Source organism: Solanum pennellii, chromosome 10, assembly GCF_001406875.1.
Source record: "Solanum pennellii chromosome 10, SPENNV200".
NCBI classification, from domain to species: domain Eukaryota; kingdom Viridiplantae; phylum Streptophyta; class Magnoliopsida; order Solanales; family Solanaceae; genus Solanum; species Solanum pennellii.
This window is the reverse complement of record NC_028646.1, coordinates 80960307-80978221: the sequence shown is the minus strand read 5'-3', so window position 1 is coordinate 80978221 and position 17915 is coordinate 80960307. Positions and strand designations below refer to the sequence as shown.

Sequence of the window (17915 nt, the reverse complement as noted above, 5' to 3'; positions counted from 1 at the left end):
ATTTTTAATATGCTTTCTAAGAACCAATTACTAAGATTGATATTATCATAGGAAGGAAATTACACTATTCAAAATGAGAAGAAAAGAGAATGAGAGAAGGATAACAAAAAAATAACTAGATATTCATCTATTTAATGTTCTTCATATTATATTTGTTATTATTTAGCAAATAAAAGATAAATGATTAAACTACTATTGTTAATTTAAGCATCTTTTTAATTACTTAACCTTTTAGTATATAAAAATTTAATAATAATAATAAGGGACAAACGTGCAAGGCACGTTCTCAGAATCTAGTATATATATATATATATATATATATATATATATATATATTAATTAATTACTTCGATCGTTCATTATTCTTTCGTCAATTAAAATGCGGATAGGCAAACTTTGAAACAAAAACCAAGCATTATTAACTTATTTAGATGATTGTCGTATATCGTTTGTAAAATATTATGTTAGATGAGTATAATATTGAGATAGATTATATTATTTTACGTTATTTTATAATCCCAACACCAACAATATATGAAGAATAAATATACAATATAACAAAGAACTAGTAATGTAGGAGATAGAATTATTATTAAAAAAAAAAAGCAACTCTCCCCAAGAGGGATCTGTTAAAGTAGCTGGAAGAATCGTTTGTTATTCTTTGTTCTATTACAGATACCGTAGATAGACAAACTTTGAAATAAAACATCAAGCACTAGTAACTTATTTAGATGACGATTGTTATATATCGTTTAGTCAATTTCATAATGTATCATATTATATTAGATGTGTACGATGTTGAAATACATTGCATCATTTTATAATGCTCCTTATATCAACAATCTGAACAATAAATTTACAATAGTATAAAGAAAAAGTAATATATGAGGTATATGCTTACATAGCTATTTACATACTATTTAAGAAAAATTCGTAGTAAATTACCTTGTTTGTATATTGATAAGGTAAATATACAAACGAAATTCTGAAAAATTCCTAAATGTATATATAATATACTAAATTTCTATATACTTACCTTGTTTGTATATTCGTAAGCGAAATATATAAACAACAGTCTTTGTATATACTTACCTTTTCTGTATATTTGCAAGCGAAATATACAAAGCCAGCCTCCATATTAAACGAAACTATAACTATGAAGCGCAGTTACCGAACTATAACTATAGAACATTATTATATCTATTATCTTTGTTATTTTTAAAATTTTCTCCAATATTTTTCATTCCCAAAAACTCGAATATGTAATCTCTAGTTAAGAGCAAAAGAATCTCAATCGTCCCACCACAACTCATATGTTAATAATACATATAATTTGTTTGTTTATGTAAAATTATTATTTTGAGCAAGTGTAATTACACTCCACCACTAAAAATTATATACTCTAATAATAGCCACTAAAGTAAAAAAACACAAAAGTTAGAATTCAAATATTATAACTAACAAACAAAATCCGAACCTTTTGGTCGTTAAGAATATGGTAATCACTACGGCGGCGTTTATATCATTTTATATTAACCGTTTTAACCACCTTCACCACCACCGGCGGCGTCCCCCCACTTCCCTTTTTCCGTCAGCCGTCGCCCCTAATTCCCTCCATTTCTTCAATTACGAATTAAAAATAAAAATTCCATTGATGGAATCGTAAAATCAAAAATAAATAAATAAATCTATAATGTCTTCCATCAACCAACAAGGTAATGCCATGAATCGACTTGTTTGGGATTGAGACGTTGTTATTGTTATATTATAGGATTATACACTTGTGTATGTAATTTTTTAATTTTTTTTGGATTTGTGTGATTCAGGTTTGATGGATCTGGAAATGGGGCTACCTCCGGCCCCACATCCAATTTCGAACATGAATTATGCCGGCGAGCCATCATCGTCGCCGTCGCCACGAGCACCGGCACTTGTGGTGTCACATTCAAGCAAAGCTTTGATTCCATCAAATTCAGGGAAAGCCCTGTTTGTGTCAAATTCAGGGAAAGCATTACTTTTATCGAATTCAGGGAAAAGGATGGATCCAACAGGGAAGAAAAAGTATGTAAAGCAGGTGACAGGGCGGCATAACGATACGGAGCTGCATCTCGCGGCTCAGCGTGGGGATGTGGGTGCTGTGAGGGATATATTAGGGGAAATTGATGCACAGATGTTGAAAACCATGAGCGGGGCGGAGTTTGATGCAGAGGTTTCTGAGATAAGGGAAGCAATGGTGAATGAGGTAAATGAATTAGGCGAAACAGCGTTGTTTACCGCTGCTGAAAGGGGATATATTGATGTTGTTAAGGAGTTGTTGCCTTATAGTACAAAGGAAGGGATCACGACGAAGAATCGTTCTGGTCTTGATCCCTTGCACATTGCTGCTAACCAAGGTCATCAAGGTAATAAAAAATTTATACATAGATTTGAAGAATCGTTTGTGTTAGTAGATAGTCGAGCCTAGTTTAGTTTTCCTTATCAGTATTACTCTCCTACTATCGTATTCTGCAATTTTACTATTATGTGTTGTTTCCTTTGCTTCATTTACTCTACTATTTGTCATTGTCAAGCAAATGATCTGAGGTTAAGAACGAAGCAAATCACTCGATATTGCTTTCTGGTGTCTGACAACTAGTTTTACTGGAAAAGGCAAAGAAAATGAATTTGTTTTAGTCCAAAAATTAATCAATCAGATCAGTTGAATCCGAGGAATTTATAATTTTAATAGCTAACGCGTGGAAAATGTATTTGCAGCTATTGTTAAGTTACTGTTGGAGCATGAGCCAGAGTTGAGCAAGACAGTTGGTCAATCGAATGCAACTCCTCTTGTATCTGCAGCCACAAAAGGGCATACATCAGTTGTCCATGAATTGCTTTCCAAGGATTCTAGCTTGTTAGAGATATCAAGATCTAATGGAAAAAACGCGTTACATTTGTCTGCACGCCAAGGCCACGTGGATATTGTTCAAGCATTGCTGGATAAGGATCCACAACTGGCAAGAAGAACTGATAAGAAAGGACAGACTGCTTTACACATGGCTGTAAAAGGCGTTAGCTGTGAAGTGGTGAAGTTGCTTCTGCGAGCAGATCCAGCTATTGTAATGCTTCCGGATAAGTTTGGCAATACTGCATTACATATTGCCACACGGAAAAAGCGGTCAGAGGTAATCATTATTGCTCTGTTTAACTACTTTTGATGGCATAAAGCTGTGATTCATTGTTCTACGTGGGCTAAATGTTAAGGCCATCTTAATATTTTCTCTCCCCAGTTTCGGTTTAATTTGATTTGAGCATGCTCAAATTTCGTTTTAGATACATCTGTTGGATGTGATTCATTGTGTCTTACTAGGTGTAGCTAAGATACTATAGGAGTTCAAATTATTACTATGGAGTAACCTTTCTCTCCAACGTCATGTCAAACGCTTTAGATGTTCTAGAGATCCCTAAAGCATTTTTAGACATTCTTGAATAATTTTTAGAATAATAGTCAAAAACACACATGAACTCTCACTTTTTTGCGAGTTTTCACACCTCAACTGTCAGTTGTTCTATTTACCTACTTGCACTATCATCAGCTATGCATTAAAACACACCTCTAACGATCAGTTGTTCAGGTAGGATTAGGGAACAACTATTAGGTTTCTCTAGAATTTCATCCTTTATAAGGATAAGAAGTTGTCAAGCTTTTGACTGTAACATAGCTTGTCAAATGAAAGTGGTCTTTATACGGTACTGGTAATGTTTAGGTATTAAAGAATCTGTGTTTTGAATTTAGCTTTATATGACTGCAGATAGTGCAAGAACTATTGATGCTCGACGACACAAATGTCAATGCATTGACTAGAGAAAACAAAACAGCTCTAGACATAGCTGAAGGTCTTCCTATGTCTGAAGAATCTACAGAACTAAAAGAGTGTTTGCAACGTTATGGTGCTTGTAGAGCCAATGAATTGAATCAGCCGCGAGATGAGCTTAGGAAGACTGTGACAGAAATTAAGAAAAATGTTCACTCCCAGCTTGAACAAGCTCGAAGGACTAACAAGAACATGACTGGTATTGCAAAGGAGCTTCAAAAGCTCCACAGAGAAGGAATTAACACTGCTACCAATTCTGTAACTATAGTTGCCTCTCTTTTTGCAACAGTAGCTTTTGCTGCTATATTCACAGTTCCTGGTGGTGATCTTGATTCCGGATACGCTGTGGCCTCCAACACCCCTGCATTTAAGATCTTCTATATCACAAATGCTCTTGCACTCTTCACGTCCTTGGCTGTCGTGGTTGTACAAATCACAGTAGTCAGGGGTGAGACAAAATCAGAGAAAAGGGTTATTGGGGTGATTAACAAACTCATGTGGTTGGCCGCGGTTTTCACTAGTCTGGCCTTTGTATCTGCTTCTTATGTAGTTATTGGAAAGCGTAATATATGGGCTGCAATTTTTGTTACAGTTGTTGCAGGGATCATAATGGCGGGGGTTTTAGGTGCAATGACTTATTATGTTGTGAAGTCTAAAAGAATTCGCAAAATCAGGAAGAGGGAGAAGTTTACAAGGACTAGAACCAACTCATTTCACACGGAAATTTCCGATTCAGATTTAAATCCAATGTTTGCTCTCTGATTCAAGCTATAGTGGTTTCAGAGTATCTGTGTGTCATCTCAGACAAGATATGAAGAACAGTGATCGGTTGCAGTAGGTCGTTGCTGGAAATACTGAAGCTGCATTTCAGCAGTTTTGTAAACGAATTCGCCTCTGGAAACTGGCTGGATATATTAATGGTAGATGAAGAGAAGAGAGAGCAATCACAGCAAAATGGTACAAGCGCTATTTGGAGAAGGTTTTTGTTTGTGCTAGAAGTGCATAATATTTAAATTTCTACAAAAACAAATATACATTTCCCCTATTCCTTTTTCATTTTTCTTAAATTCCTTTTTGTCGATAAAATTTTGCGTTAATCTTAGTGTATTTCTTTCTATTTAATCTCAGACTATCATCTTGTTAAGTCAAACACTGTTTCTTTTCTACATTTTTTCGATTGAATATGGAAATTGTGGAAATAGAAACTCAGAAAACGAAAATGAATTATTATAACGTCTTATATGTTTAACCATGGCTTCAAAAATGGAGACAAAAGTTCGTACTACTAAAAATGTAAGGCTATAAAATGAACATATGAGCTGTGGCTGTACAAAGGACTCTATGCAACTTGTACAACATCATGAATTAGAAGGGTAGTTTGGCTGATTATTACTGACACTTGGAGAGAGTGTGTCCTTGTCTTTGGCTTCATCCTGTATGCACTATGCGCAGGGCATTGGTTATAATACAAGTGTGTCCTGGTGCTAAGGGTGCTGCTTTCTGATCGGTGCTGTGACCTGTGGGCATTGCCTGTGTATGGGCACAGGTGTGTGTGGCTGGTGAGGCGACAGGCGCACTTGTCAAAAGCTACACCAGGGGAACGGGGAAGTCCATGACTTCAGGCCAAGAAATCGCCCATGACACTGTTTGTTTCACAGCCTCTCTTAGGTAGGAGTTCTTGTTTAGCAATTCTCCATTTGCACTGACATGAGCAATCATGGTTGAAGGGGGATTTGTGTATTTTCACCAATAGTCTCTACAAGAGCAAACGCCATTCTTGAAGTGGTGAAAACGATGACGGTCTCTAATGACTATTTCTCTTTCAAAGCTAGCAGAAATCAGCTTCATAGCTGCATGACAATCAGGGCAAATGCGAAGGTTTTTCACCACACGAATGATAGTTGTTTTATCAGTAGCAATAAGTCCGAAAGCAACAGCCATTTTCTCACTATGGAAGAACAGAGCCTTTTCCTTTTCTTCCTCTTCAACGTCGAAAAATACCTCTCTGGTGCTTGCAACATGGCCTGCCCTCTTTAGTCGTCTATAAATCTCATCTATCATATCATATATTTCTCTGGCTTGAGGGTGTTTTTTCTCTTGGACACCAAATTCGTGTATTACCCCGTTAACCTCAATGGAGCTGATCCCTCGTGATTTACCAATGCCTTTTTCCTTCATCAATTTTCGGACTTTTGAGACATCTTCCCACCTTCCTGCATTAGCATATATGTTGGACATAATTGCGAGGTAGCCCCCATCATCAAGGTCAAGTTGGATCAAGTGTTCTATGGCCTTTTCAGCAAGCTCAACATTTCTATGTATCTTGCATGCTCCTAGTAAGGCTCCCCAGGCACCCGTGTGTGGCTCACATGGCATAGATTGTATCAAACTATACGCCTCATCTAGCAAACCAGCTCGACCAAGGAGATCAACCATACAACCATAATGCTCCAACTTTGGTGTTAACCCAAACTCCTCAGACATGCCATAAAAGCACTTCTTTCCCTCATCAACCAACCCTCCATGCACACAAGCACACAGAACCCCCAAAATTGTCGCATCATTTGGTCTTTCAGATTCATCTTTCATACGGTAAAAGAAGTTCAATGCAGTTCTACTTTGCCCATTCATCGAGGACCCCATGATCATAGCACTCCAAGCTACAACATCACGTTCAGACATCTTATTGAAGACATCCGCAGCACTCCCTAAATCACCACACTTGCTATACATATCCACCAGAGCTGTCCCAATCACAGCATTTAACTCAGAACACCTCCTATCAATATATGAGTGCAACCATTTCCCAGTGTCCAGAGCTCCAGCTTGTGCACAAGCAGAGAGCAAGCTTGCTAGGGTAACATCATCAGGCGATAAATTCACTCTTTCCATTTCATAGAAGAATCTCATAGCTTCATTAATCCTCCCATCACGTACGAGCCCTCCAATTACCGTATTCCAAGATACTAAATCCCTACAAGGCATTTCATGAAACAATCTCAAGAGACATTCAACTTCACCATTCTTGGCAAGGCAACCTAAAATTGTATTGTACATGAGTAAATCCTTAACAGGCGCTTCATCAAAATACTTTTTCGCTAGCTCCAAGTCCCCAGCTTTGACATACCCCAGGATTAAGGTATGCCAAATTACAAGATCCTTACACGGTATCTTTTCGAACAAATCTCGAGCTTTCCCCATGTCATTGAACTTGTTAACATAGCTCGATAACATTGCATACCATGTTATCTCATCTTTCTCCGGCAATTCCTCAAAAACTCTCTTCGTCATGTTCAAATCCCCCATAGCAGTATAAAAATCAACCAAACTAGTACCCACAAAGACATCAAAATTGACCCCAATTTTAACCACCTGACCATGAAAACTAGCTCCTCTAGGAAACTCCAGTAAACCTGAACAAGCACGAATGGCGAAAGGGTAAGTAAAACTATCAGGCTGGACATTGTTTGCCCGCATTTGATCAAAATAATAAAGGGTATATTTCGGAGCACGATTCTGTTGGAACCCTCTTATGAGTGTATTCCAAACAAACGAATTTGGTTCAGGCATTTGATCGAACAGTTGAGCTGCATATGACATGAGTCCAAGAGAAGCACAATGGGTGATGAAGTTTCCAACGGCGAAACTGCTGTGGTGAAGGCCGGTGCGGAGGAGGTACACATGGAGGGATTTTAGGTGATTCAAAGTGGAGAGCTTGTTGGGAGACTTTAGCAGAGAAAGGGCAAAATGTGTCTGCTGCCATAGCCCATTCATTGGCACCTTGGCGTGTAGTCGGGATCCGTTAATATAGATGTGTGAACTCAAGCTCAAAGTATTGCTAAACACGTCAAATGAAAAGTTCTGATATCAATCTTCCGTAATAGTGCATCCATGTTCTTGAAATCGAGGATTTGTATTAAACAATATTGGCATAATGCATATGAGAAATAAAAATATTTTTGATTGCGTGTAGCATAAAAAATGCAAAAGTAAAGTTGAAGAAAGAAAATTATTCGAATAATTTTATTTCATGAGGAATTTATGCTTTAAATGAAACGACAATATGAATTGATCGTGACTACACAATCGTTTTTATACAATTGTAATAAGAAAAAGAAAAAAATTAACTTTGCATCCGCTGTGTTTACATCAAACTAATGATGACAGGACAAGCGTCTTAACTTTTGTTAACACAAATGGTATGTACTCTCACACCTTCATCTTGGTTTGGTAGAAACGTCGAGTGCGAGTAAGTATTTTTTTTCCTTACAATTAGACCAAAAAAATCAGCAACTGCAGCCCCTCCTTTCAAAGAGCTGGAAGGAGATAAATCTCTACAAGTAATCGATGTCTGAGATGGGCATTTTCCAGTAATTCCATATGTTATAATCTTCCTGCAAACAGAATGAAAATCCAGAAATAAATGGTGGGGATAGAAAATAACAAGAGATTTTATCATTTGTGCAAATAACACACATTTTTGTGGGATGATAGATAGATCATTTGTACAAATAACACGCATTTTGTGGGGAAGATAGTTGTCAACTTTCTAAATCTATCGGTGAAGTTAGATGTAAAAAGCCACGGGAATGGAGGGGGTGAACAAGATGAGACGGAGAGAAAATTGAATTGTCTCTAACTTGGATTTATAGGTGTTGAAACAACATAGATAACACATCAATATATGTGAGCCTTATTCAAGGATTGAATATGGTGCTTTTGTTGCAGAATCTGACAATGCAATCTTAACCCCTCATACTCTTCTTTCCATTTTTTGGTCGCTCTTCTTATTTGTCGTACCCACAATCCTCCTTCAAACACAGGCATCGCGACATATACGTCAAAGCAAGATCAAATAAAAGATTCTCAATCCCTTCTTTATATTTGTCTATCCCTCGATCAACTAGATGGGCCTAGGATAAGGTATTAAAGTAACAGCATTGCATCTGTTTCACCCCTAAACTGTATCAATTATCTCACCTTTTAACACTTGAATACATGCAAACTAACGAGATGATAATACACGAAAAAATGAGAAATTGCTTCTGACCTGCTCAGCCATGGATGTCGGTGGGAACATGTCATCAACTAGACTGTGCAATGAAGTATAGGATTTCACATCAATTTGGTTATTGATCGATACCTCCCCCTGTGAGTCCACTTTAACATGTTAGGCAAACATTGTACACTAAATTAACAAATCCTGAAGTTGACAACAAAGCATATGGCAGGGATTGCTAACCTTTGGGTTGATTATAAAAATTTTGCCTTTAGGAATTCCAATTTTTCTGTAACTGAATTCATCGGTGTCCCTATTCCCGAACCCTGCATAAAATGGGTTATAATCTTTTGGGAAGAGTGCTTTGATGTCCTGAAAAGTAAAAATAGCATTAGAAAGGACAACCAATAGAAGATACCAAATGGTTGGAGTCCGCATGAAGAAATGTCAGCTTGAGGTGCATACCTCTAAACAGGCTATCTTGAATTCATGAGGAGCTCTTCTTATAACTGACATGACGAAAATAAGGAAGAAGTAAATCGAATAAGATAACATGTAATCCTTCTTAAAGTAGGAAAATGATTGCCTTCAACATGCTTTCAATCGCCACTTTGAAAATGAAGACATGGTACAAAGTAATAGGCAGAAAAAGAGACAACAATCCCTACCAAACTGGAACAATGTTTCCATCAGACTATCAGCAAATGCGCATGAAGAAAGAGGTAATTAGGACATCAAAAGAATACAATTGAAGAAATATCGTGCTTAGTGTATTTACTTCCCATTAGATTTAGATGAACTTATAGAGCTGGAATATAATCTGCATACTCCAAGCTAGATCTTTTCCTTTAAACAAGAAAATAGAAAATAGCTAAGTCTATGGTGGAGCTAACTATGGCATACATGCATTCTTTTGCGCAATGGTCGAAACATACGCAACCAATCACATGAACACAAAATATTCATGATCCTACCAGAAAAGTAAATACTCCCCCGTTTCAGTTTGTTTGTTGGACTGAAGTTTAAGAAAGTAAAACTTTTGAACCTTGTGGTATAAAATTAAAGATATGTCAAATATACCAAAATGCTCTTTAATTTTGTGGTCTTAAAATGTCATGTGAAAGGTGGAGTAGAAGAGATTCTAAAAAAGGAAAGTAGGACAAACCAAATTGAAACATATAGGCTCTTCAATGTAATTGTCTGCAGAAAATGTCGGTAAACTATTCCATGAGGAAAACCAGAGATTTTCTAATACTTTCAGCATGGCCAAACACCAAGAAATATGTCCAACTTTTATGCACCAATCAAGCATTTTGACGCAGACAACAAGCATGAGAAGACATTAGAAGGATACGGCCGTACCTTCTCTATACAACGATGGAAATAAACCATCGGGAGAAATGACAACAGGTCCAGTGGGTAGGGTTTTTCCATCCTACAGAGCATATAACCTTTATAGTCAGAGATCTGTTGGATAATCAGACCGCAGAGCAATGACAAGACAACGAAAGTCACATCCAAGAAATTCAAAGTGGCACATACTGTTGAACGACAAGTATCATGAGCAAAATGATCCTCTAAGACTCTTTTTATTCCAAGAAGAAAAGAAACAGACACACACACAGAGGGAGAGAACAATGAATAGTAGGAGAAAAGTACAAGTAATGAAAAGAAAAGGCCAAGTTGTGAGAGTTATAAGTCAAGCTAATTTAAACACCACAAGACCCACTAGATTTGAAAATGTTCAAGGAGAAATTTCAACCAACTCTTTCCCTGGGATTCAGAAGAATATGTCGCTATAATTCAGAAGCCTAGGACTGGTGTGGTTGATGTCTCATGAATGCATATCTATTACCTGTTTGAGATTGAACAGGAAATTCTTGGTCAGATATGCTTGAACAATAGCACGTGCACTGAGAAAGAGTAGCTGATATCCGTTTTCCTGCAGTTAATAAGCCAAAACATATCAACACTAGTATCCATAATGAACTACTAAGGAAAACTTGGGTCAATATAAGTGAAATAGAAGTGAGGTAAAAATAATGTTCAGCATCATTTGTGTCAGACACCCATGCCATTTTATATAAGTCTTCCTTAGGAGATGCAACTGAACTAGCTGTGAAAATCCGATCAACATTTAATTGAACTTGAAGCAGTTTAAGAACTGATGGTCAAAATATTAGAAGAATCAAATTTACACATATTTTGATGATCCATATACAAAAAGATGGCATAAAACAGATACCACCACACAATATACTCAGAAATTTGGAGAGGAATTCCCATGAACTACTAATTTCCTCAAGGAATGGCATCTCGCCCAGGAATTCTGCATGCTAGTTGTGTAGAAAAGTAGAGACAGCAGATATCATGATATGGTGGTTTTGATGAATAGTCTTAAGCTGGTTCTTAATGTGACTGTTGTCAGTTGTCACAATCAAAATGGGTAAGCAAACACATGTCCTAGTTAGACACATAATAAATATTACTGTTTTATAGAACTAATGGAGTGTACAAATGCAAAATCTCGAATGTAGGTCAGAGAAAGAAGTACCTTGATTGCAGAGAAAAGTCTGGCAGTTCCAAAATGTGTCCAGTCCTTCCCAACCAAAGGCATAAACTGACCAAGAACATCGGACCTGGACGATGAAACATGTAGCCCAAAGGTATGTTATCGTATATATCCACATTCACAGTCAATTTTGACAGTAACATAAAATGTGGATTATTACTTTTACTTCTAAAGAAATAATGATCACTAAGCATATTTTTCTCACATAAACCAGATGAAGCTTACAGTAGTATATTCCTCAATAGGCACCCCAAAAATATATCTTCTCATTGTTCAACTCAACTACGCATGAATCAGAATTTTTGGTATTTCAGTTCTACTCATTTCTGATAACTTAACACAATCTAACCTTGTCAGACTTTAGCCTTTATTGATAGCCTCATAAAGTTTTAAGGTTATAGATATTCTTGGGGAAGATATTATAAGTGCATTAAGCAATGTTCTACTGAGTTCAGAACTTCTGCTAATCTAGTAACTTAGACAATGCACAATCCATATGTAATCTAAAAAGAAGAGCAAGAATCGTTCCATTTGTTATGCAGCAGTTCAAGAAAATAAGAACTCCCAAGTCCATCCCGATTTATTTGACAGAACTCCTAACTTTATCAATTAAATCTTTAATGACTTCAAAGGGCTTTATAAGTTCAAGTATGCAAAAGACAATCTTCTAGATAGCATGCACAAACATTCAATTTTGAAGGCCAACATTTTAGTGCAAAATCTTACTTGGTAATAGTCCCGTCAACATCAGAAATAACAATTTTTGCGTTCCACTTCCACAAGTATATATGGGATTCAACCTGTTTCAGAAAGTTGCTTGAGCAACCAAAATAAGAATACAAAAATACAGTAGACCACGTCATTAGAACAAAATATTTTGATTGAAAGAAAGACGACAAACCTTTTGCTCCCCTAGGACTCGGGTTGAGAAAATGAAAGTTACCACATTCTGCCCCTCCTTCAAGTTTAAAGATGTGATTTGACTGGAAGTGGGAATATTTGTTCTCACGAGTTGCAACGGAGGAGATCCCTTGCCTCCTTGAGCGATTGCTGTTTGTTCCATAGGCTGGTACACTGAACCAGATTCAGAATCAACAAAGACCTCTTCATTTGATGAATTACAGTTACTTTTCTCAAGTGTCTTAACCCTTCTAAATGGATTTGGCCAGAGAGTCCATCGTCGTCCAGAAGGAACTGAAGAGATCTCACTACCATCCTCTCCTGATTTTGAGGTCTCCTCCAACTCCACAGGTATGAAATCAGCACATTCAACAGGCAGTTCCGTATCACATTCGGCCAAGGCAAGAATGATAGGAGCAGCTCTATCCCACAAAATATAGTTTCCTCGAATTCTGACAACTAAGTTTTTGTTCTTGATTATGGATTCTGAAGAACTTCTGAATTCCTCCTCAGATATGTAATTTGCATCAAAGGCTTCTCTAGCAGCACTAGAACCCATTCCAGCATGAAGCAAGCTGCCACAAAGAGATATCTCTACTCCTGTCACTATTACTAAAAGTGTGCGAAATTAGTGAGAAATTTGCAATAAATCAAAAATAAATGAGAGGCTGCAATCATATTTTTACAACAAGAGGGACCCCCCACTTGTGCTGAATCAGCTTTTGTACCTTTAAGAAAAGCTTCTATAAGATGCTTCACATCTACACATTGCCTACATTCATCTGGTCCTTTCTGGCCACTCTGTATTGCTTCAGTTGCTAAAGATACATTGTTCTGTTTCTCAGGGTGTTTATCACTAACAACCTGATGGTCTATTGAGCCATCAGAACCATTAGAATCCATCACTGATTCGCCTTGCGGGAGGGTTTTAGCAGGATTTAACGAACTGCAGTCTCCCAGTTTCCCAGGAGGCTTGTTTTCTAAATCGTCAACCACTTCCTGGATCTTCGCAGGAGAAACCACATCTGGCTGATTAACCTCATTCTCAACATGCGTGCCAGATGCTTGGAGCTCCAAACAGCTGTTGGATACTGCATTCTTCTTAATGATACATGATGTGATCTCCACGTTGCCGTTTTCCTGGTTCTTGACGTCTAGATTCACTGAATATCGGCCATCTACTTCAGAAACATCTGGCTGGTGCTCAACCTTGCTTCTCTCTTTTTTCACATTGCAAGCTTCTGCAGGAGAAACTTTTGGTGACGCCTGATAACTCAGATACTCATCAGCCCATGTAGCTTCACCTGAGATGAACTCTGAGTTACTATCAGAAAAATCTGTCCCCTGACCAGGACCTAGATGAAACCTAGGCGTGTCTAATTTGACATCTTCCACATTCATTTCAGATGATAAGATGGGTGCTTTCAATATATGGCCATCCACACTCACCATAACAACTTCAGAACTGGAGTCTTGTGATTCCAGGACCTCCTCAACATGATCCGCATTCTCACATCTGCTGGAACTAAGTTCTGCTACAGCAGAATCCTCCAAAGAAGATTGTTCTTCCAGAAACTCAGAGGATCTCCTGTCACCATCGGAACCTCCCCCATCTAATCGTTCTATACCCAATGTCACACCTTCATCTTTCGATGACAACTCGGCTTTATTAGAGTCATTATCCTCCTTTACACCTTCGTTATTGTTCACATTATCAAGATCACTAGTATCCACTTCTTCCTTTTTAGCAGAATCCCTCGAATCCCCATTCACCTCATTCTGATTATCAGCAGGAACCTCTCTGATAAAATAAGCTTCACCCGAGTTATCAAGATACATATGAAAATCAGCTTCTACATCATTAACTTCAATTCGAACCACTTTCTCTGCACCTTTAAGTACACCCTGAAATTTTCCGAATCGAACATGCCAAGGGGTACTCCTAAAAGTCTCATCATTCTGCTTCACAACAATTATATCAACTGCTCCACCAAAAGGGTGAAATGGGGTGGCAACTGAATACACACCCTGCGTTATAAAGCTACTAACTTTACCAACCACATTCATTTGCACCCCTCAAAAACTCAAAACCCCAGATACAAAATTATCAAAAACTCCAATTATTTAAACCTACAATGTAATTTTCTTCGTAAATCAAAAAACAACCTGATCCAATCCACAATCTGCATGGAATCAAATAGTAGCAAATTCATGTGTGATCATACATTTTCCGAATTCGAAATACCCAAATAACATAAATTTTATATCTATAAGCTTCAAAATGCAAAACCCAAATGAAATTTTTCGATAAAAATGCATGAGAACGAAGGATTCATGAAAAAAAAAATATGAAAACTTACAGATTGAAATTTTCAATGTGACAAAAATTGAATGTAGCCCAGAAAATCTTCAAGCTCCAATTATATAAGTGGATCAATTCGAAATTGATCTCACCGCTAAATGGGGTTGAAGAATGAAGAAAATAATATACCCGAAGATTCTTTTTCTGAGATTTTTTCGTCACCTTTTTCAATTATATAATACTTTTTGGGGAAACTTACATAAACGTACTATAATAAAAAAATATTTACCATTTATAGCAATAATATTTTTACCTCACTTGATCACTTTTAATTCATTTATAATACAAGTTTAATACATATTACAAATTTAACAAAGCATTGCTATAAATGGTAATAAACAAAAAGTATCGCTAAAATCAGTAATTATTTTTTAAAATGTATTAATTTATGTAATTTTTCCTACTTTTTGTATTATCATAATATAAGAAATATGATAACTTACTATTAAATTTTGTATATTTAAAATATTAAATTAGTTAGAAATTTGAATTATAAGTTAACGTGGAATAATAGATAGATAGATACTTTAACTTAATTTTTATGATAACTGAATATGATGCATATTTAGACACCTTAAATGATTTTTATTGTGTTGGTTAAACACTTTAAAATAATATGTATCATGTCGATATCGAATATCTAGAACACATAATAAAAATAAAAAATAAATTAAGAAAATCACAAGTCAATTAGGCGTAAATTAATAGATAAATACACATTGTAATTAGATTTTTCGAAGGACTAAACACAATATTTCATCCGTCTCATATTATAAATCATATTTTCTATTTGCACTTGCATTAAGAAATAAGGTATTTAATTAGTTGTAGATTTTTAATGTTAGTCAAAATAAATATATTTTCAAAATTAATTAATTAAGCAATAAAAATATAATATGCAAAATATATTTTTTTTATGCGTAAATTTTATAAAATACACATATATTATGATTTAATATTTTTTAAAAAAGTAACTTATAATACGAGACGATAATAGTATATATTAAGCCTCCTCAAATATAATCTTATTGTGTTAGTTAAATACTTCAAATTTCAAAACAAACGTTTTTAAAATTTGTGAGGAATCTAAATGTGTATTTCCAAAATTTAAATGTAACGTCAAAGATTTTTCTGCAAAAAGGTTGATGAGGAATTGAATGAATTTTTGGGGAAACCAACCAATCATAAATTCCTATGTTTAGAAGTTATCAAAAAGATCAAATAATAGATCACTTCCATCAAAAACTTCTATATTTCCTCAAAGCTTTTTTCGTGTAAAATACCTTTTCTATGATACTTTCTCCGTCCACTATTACTCTCTGTTTTAAGAAGAATGTTTATATTTTTTTTTATTTATTTTTTAGAAAAATAATCTCTTTTTGTTTTATAATATTTTAATTTTAGTTTTTCACGTGACATGTTTAAGATCACAAGATTAAAAGACATTTTGGTACATTTAAAATAACTAGGACATCCTTTTTGAAATAGAGAAAATATTTGTTATAGTTTTTTAAACAAAATTAAATTATAAATTTTTTACTAACATTTAAAATATATTTTTTTCATTATTTTGATATTTAAAAAATTGCAATTATTATACTTTTTTATAATTTTTGAACATCTAAATTTTTTATTTAAAATATTGAATTAATGTAATCTAATTTAACTTTGAAATTTAATCAAATTGACTTTCAAAATGGACAACATGACAAATAAAAATGAACAGATGAAGTACTATAAGAGTGTTATTGACTTAATGAGTGTTTTTTGAACAAGAAATTTTATTGATATTAAAATAATATATCTATGTTTTTTATAATATTATTGGCTAATGAATAATTACTGAACACAAACCTTAATGGTACATAAGCAATATGCATATACTCTTATAGTATCATTAACTAATGAGTAATTTCTGAATACGAAACATTAATGATATCAATGCAGTATGTGTATGTATATATATATATATATAGAGAGAGAGAGAGAGAGAGTATATGTTAAGTAAAATTATCCGTCTTAATGATACTAATACATTATATGATACTGATATAATATCAGTTACAAGTGAAAATATTAACCTTAACAAACGTGATATGAATTGTAATTATTTATGAGAAAACAATTATTTATTAAATTACTTTAAATTTAAATATAATAAATAATTATTTTAAATTTTATAACTCATTATATAATTTTGTCAAAAAAAAATAAAATCTTGAAGGATGTGAAGCTATAAGAGAGTACTAACTCAAGTTGGTACATGCTTAATTCTAACTCTCCTCCCCATTTACATGATATTTTTTTTTTACTTTTTTATACTTAATAGTTAATAATATAAATTTTTTATCATTGTGAAAATATTCTTTTTTATAATATGAGTAATTGCGATATATATCATTTTTTTTTAAATATAGAAAAAGAGAGTCCTTAAGTACTTTATATATCTCAATTTTTGTGATATAATTAAAATTTTATAATGTTAATTTTTTAACTTTAACTATAAAATTAGATATGAGCGCTTTAGATTTTCTTTAAATAAAAAAATTTATATATTTGAAAATTATGTTTCAGAAAAACTTTAAATCACAATAAATTTTAACTTAAAATACCTAAAACACATGTAAATAAATTTTAATGATTATTTTTTATTAACCCTTAAAATTTTATTTGTGCTATATAAATCAAGAAAGAATGAATATGTGTTTTAGCATGTGTAAAATTAGGTACAAACTAACTAGGAATTAGGATATACGAGCAACTAATTTAATCCTGTTTCGAACTTACCATTTCCTCCTAGAAATAATCTATTAGGGCAATAGGGTTGGTATGAGATAATTTGATTCAATTTTTAAGTTTATTGATTATTAATTTAGTGTTTATGATCAATTTAGGCGTTAAAATTTATACACATAAAATAATAGGTGAAATCACTTTATAATAAGGTGAAAATCCATATGATTCAGCATACAAATTGACATATTATATCTTGTTTAACAGCGCATCGAGCCTAAGCAAGAGTTTGAGATAATTAATAATTGAAAATATGAAACAAATCTTAAGTCAAGAACTTTATATACCAAATAGTATATAAAAAATTATTTATTAATTGACCCATCCATTTATCAATTAATCCGTTAAGAAAAAACTATAATAATAATAAAATAATAATCCGACATAAAAAAAATTGTTATCAAAACCATTAAATCAACATTTTTTATTTAAGTT

General features: G+C 34.4%; 3 protein-coding genes across 4 annotated transcripts; 1 reads left to right on the top strand and 2 right to left on the bottom strand.

The window, feature by feature from the left end:
- Positions 1-1505: 1505 nt before the first annotated feature.
- Positions 1506-4976, top strand: LOC107032270 (ankyrin repeat-containing protein ITN1-like). The gene is made up of 4 exons (XM_015233852.2): positions 1506-1715; positions 1827-2402; positions 2755-3164; positions 3792-4976. The coding sequence occupies exons 1-4, from the start codon at positions 1694-1696 to the stop codon at positions 4614-4616; spliced, it is 1833 nt and encodes a 610-aa protein (XP_015089338.1). The 5' UTR covers positions 1506-1693; the 3' UTR covers positions 4617-4976.
- A 621-nt stretch (positions 4977-5597) lies between these two features.
- Positions 5598-7628, bottom strand: LOC107032268 (pentatricopeptide repeat-containing protein At2g29760, chloroplastic-like). The gene has a single exon (XM_015233851.2). It carries the CDS (start codon positions 7626-7628, stop codon positions 5598-5600), a length of 2031 nt encoding a protein of 676 aa, XP_015089337.1.
- A 235-nt stretch (positions 7629-7863) lies between these two features.
- Positions 7864-14838, bottom strand: LOC107032267 (phosphatidate phosphatase PAH1-like). Of its 2 annotated transcripts, none has more exons than XM_015233850.2 (11): positions 14686-14838; positions 13054-14508; positions 12327-12937; positions 12152-12225; positions 11408-11492; positions 10709-10795; positions 10216-10288; positions 9319-9362; positions 9097-9225; positions 8905-9003; positions 7864-8248 (listed from the first exon to the last, which is right to left on the bottom strand). In XM_015233850.2, exons 2-11 carry the CDS (start codon positions 14390-14392, stop codon positions 8189-8191), a joined length of 2601 nt encoding a protein of 866 aa, XP_015089336.1. In that variant the 5' UTR covers positions 14393-14508; positions 14686-14838; the 3' UTR covers positions 7864-8188. The 2 variants fall into 2 exon arrangements, with proteins under 2 accessions (XP_015089336.1, XP_027768393.1); XM_027912592.1 differs by having other exon boundaries at positions 12327-12931.
- Positions 14839-17915: the final 3077 nt, after the last annotated feature.

What these genes read in the sequence shown, in the direction of transcription:
- LOC107032270 (XM_015233852.2), top strand. Translation starts at nt 1,694, where the DNA reads ATGTCTTCCATCAACCAACAAG. An exon ending in GTCTTCCATCAACCAACAAG is followed by an intron (nt 1,716 to 1,826) that starts GTAATGCCATGA and finishes TGTGTGATTCAG; the next exon opens with GTTTGATGGATCTGGAAATG. An exon ending in CACGGAAAAAGCGGTCAGAG is followed by an intron (nt 3,165 to 3,791) that starts GTAATCATTATT and finishes ATATGACTGCAG; the next exon opens with ATAGTGCAAGAACTATTGAT.
- LOC107032268 (XM_015233851.2), bottom strand. Translation starts at nt 7,628, where the DNA reads ATGAATGGGCTATGGCAGCAGACACATTTTGCCCTTTCTCTGCTAAAG.
- LOC107032267 (XM_015233850.2), bottom strand. Translation starts at nt 14,392, where the DNA reads ATGAATGTGGTTGGTAAAGTTAGTAGCTTTATAACGCAGGGTGTGTAT. An exon ending in GAGTCCTAGGGGAGCAAAAG is followed by an intron (nt 12,226 to 12,326) that starts GTTTGTCGTCTT and finishes TTTCTGAAACAG; the next exon opens with GTTGAATCCCATATATACTT. An exon ending in TCCTGTTCAATCTCAAACAG is followed by an intron (nt 10,289 to 10,708) that starts GTAATAGATATG and finishes TATGCTCTGTAG; the next exon opens with GATGGAAAAACCCTACCCAC.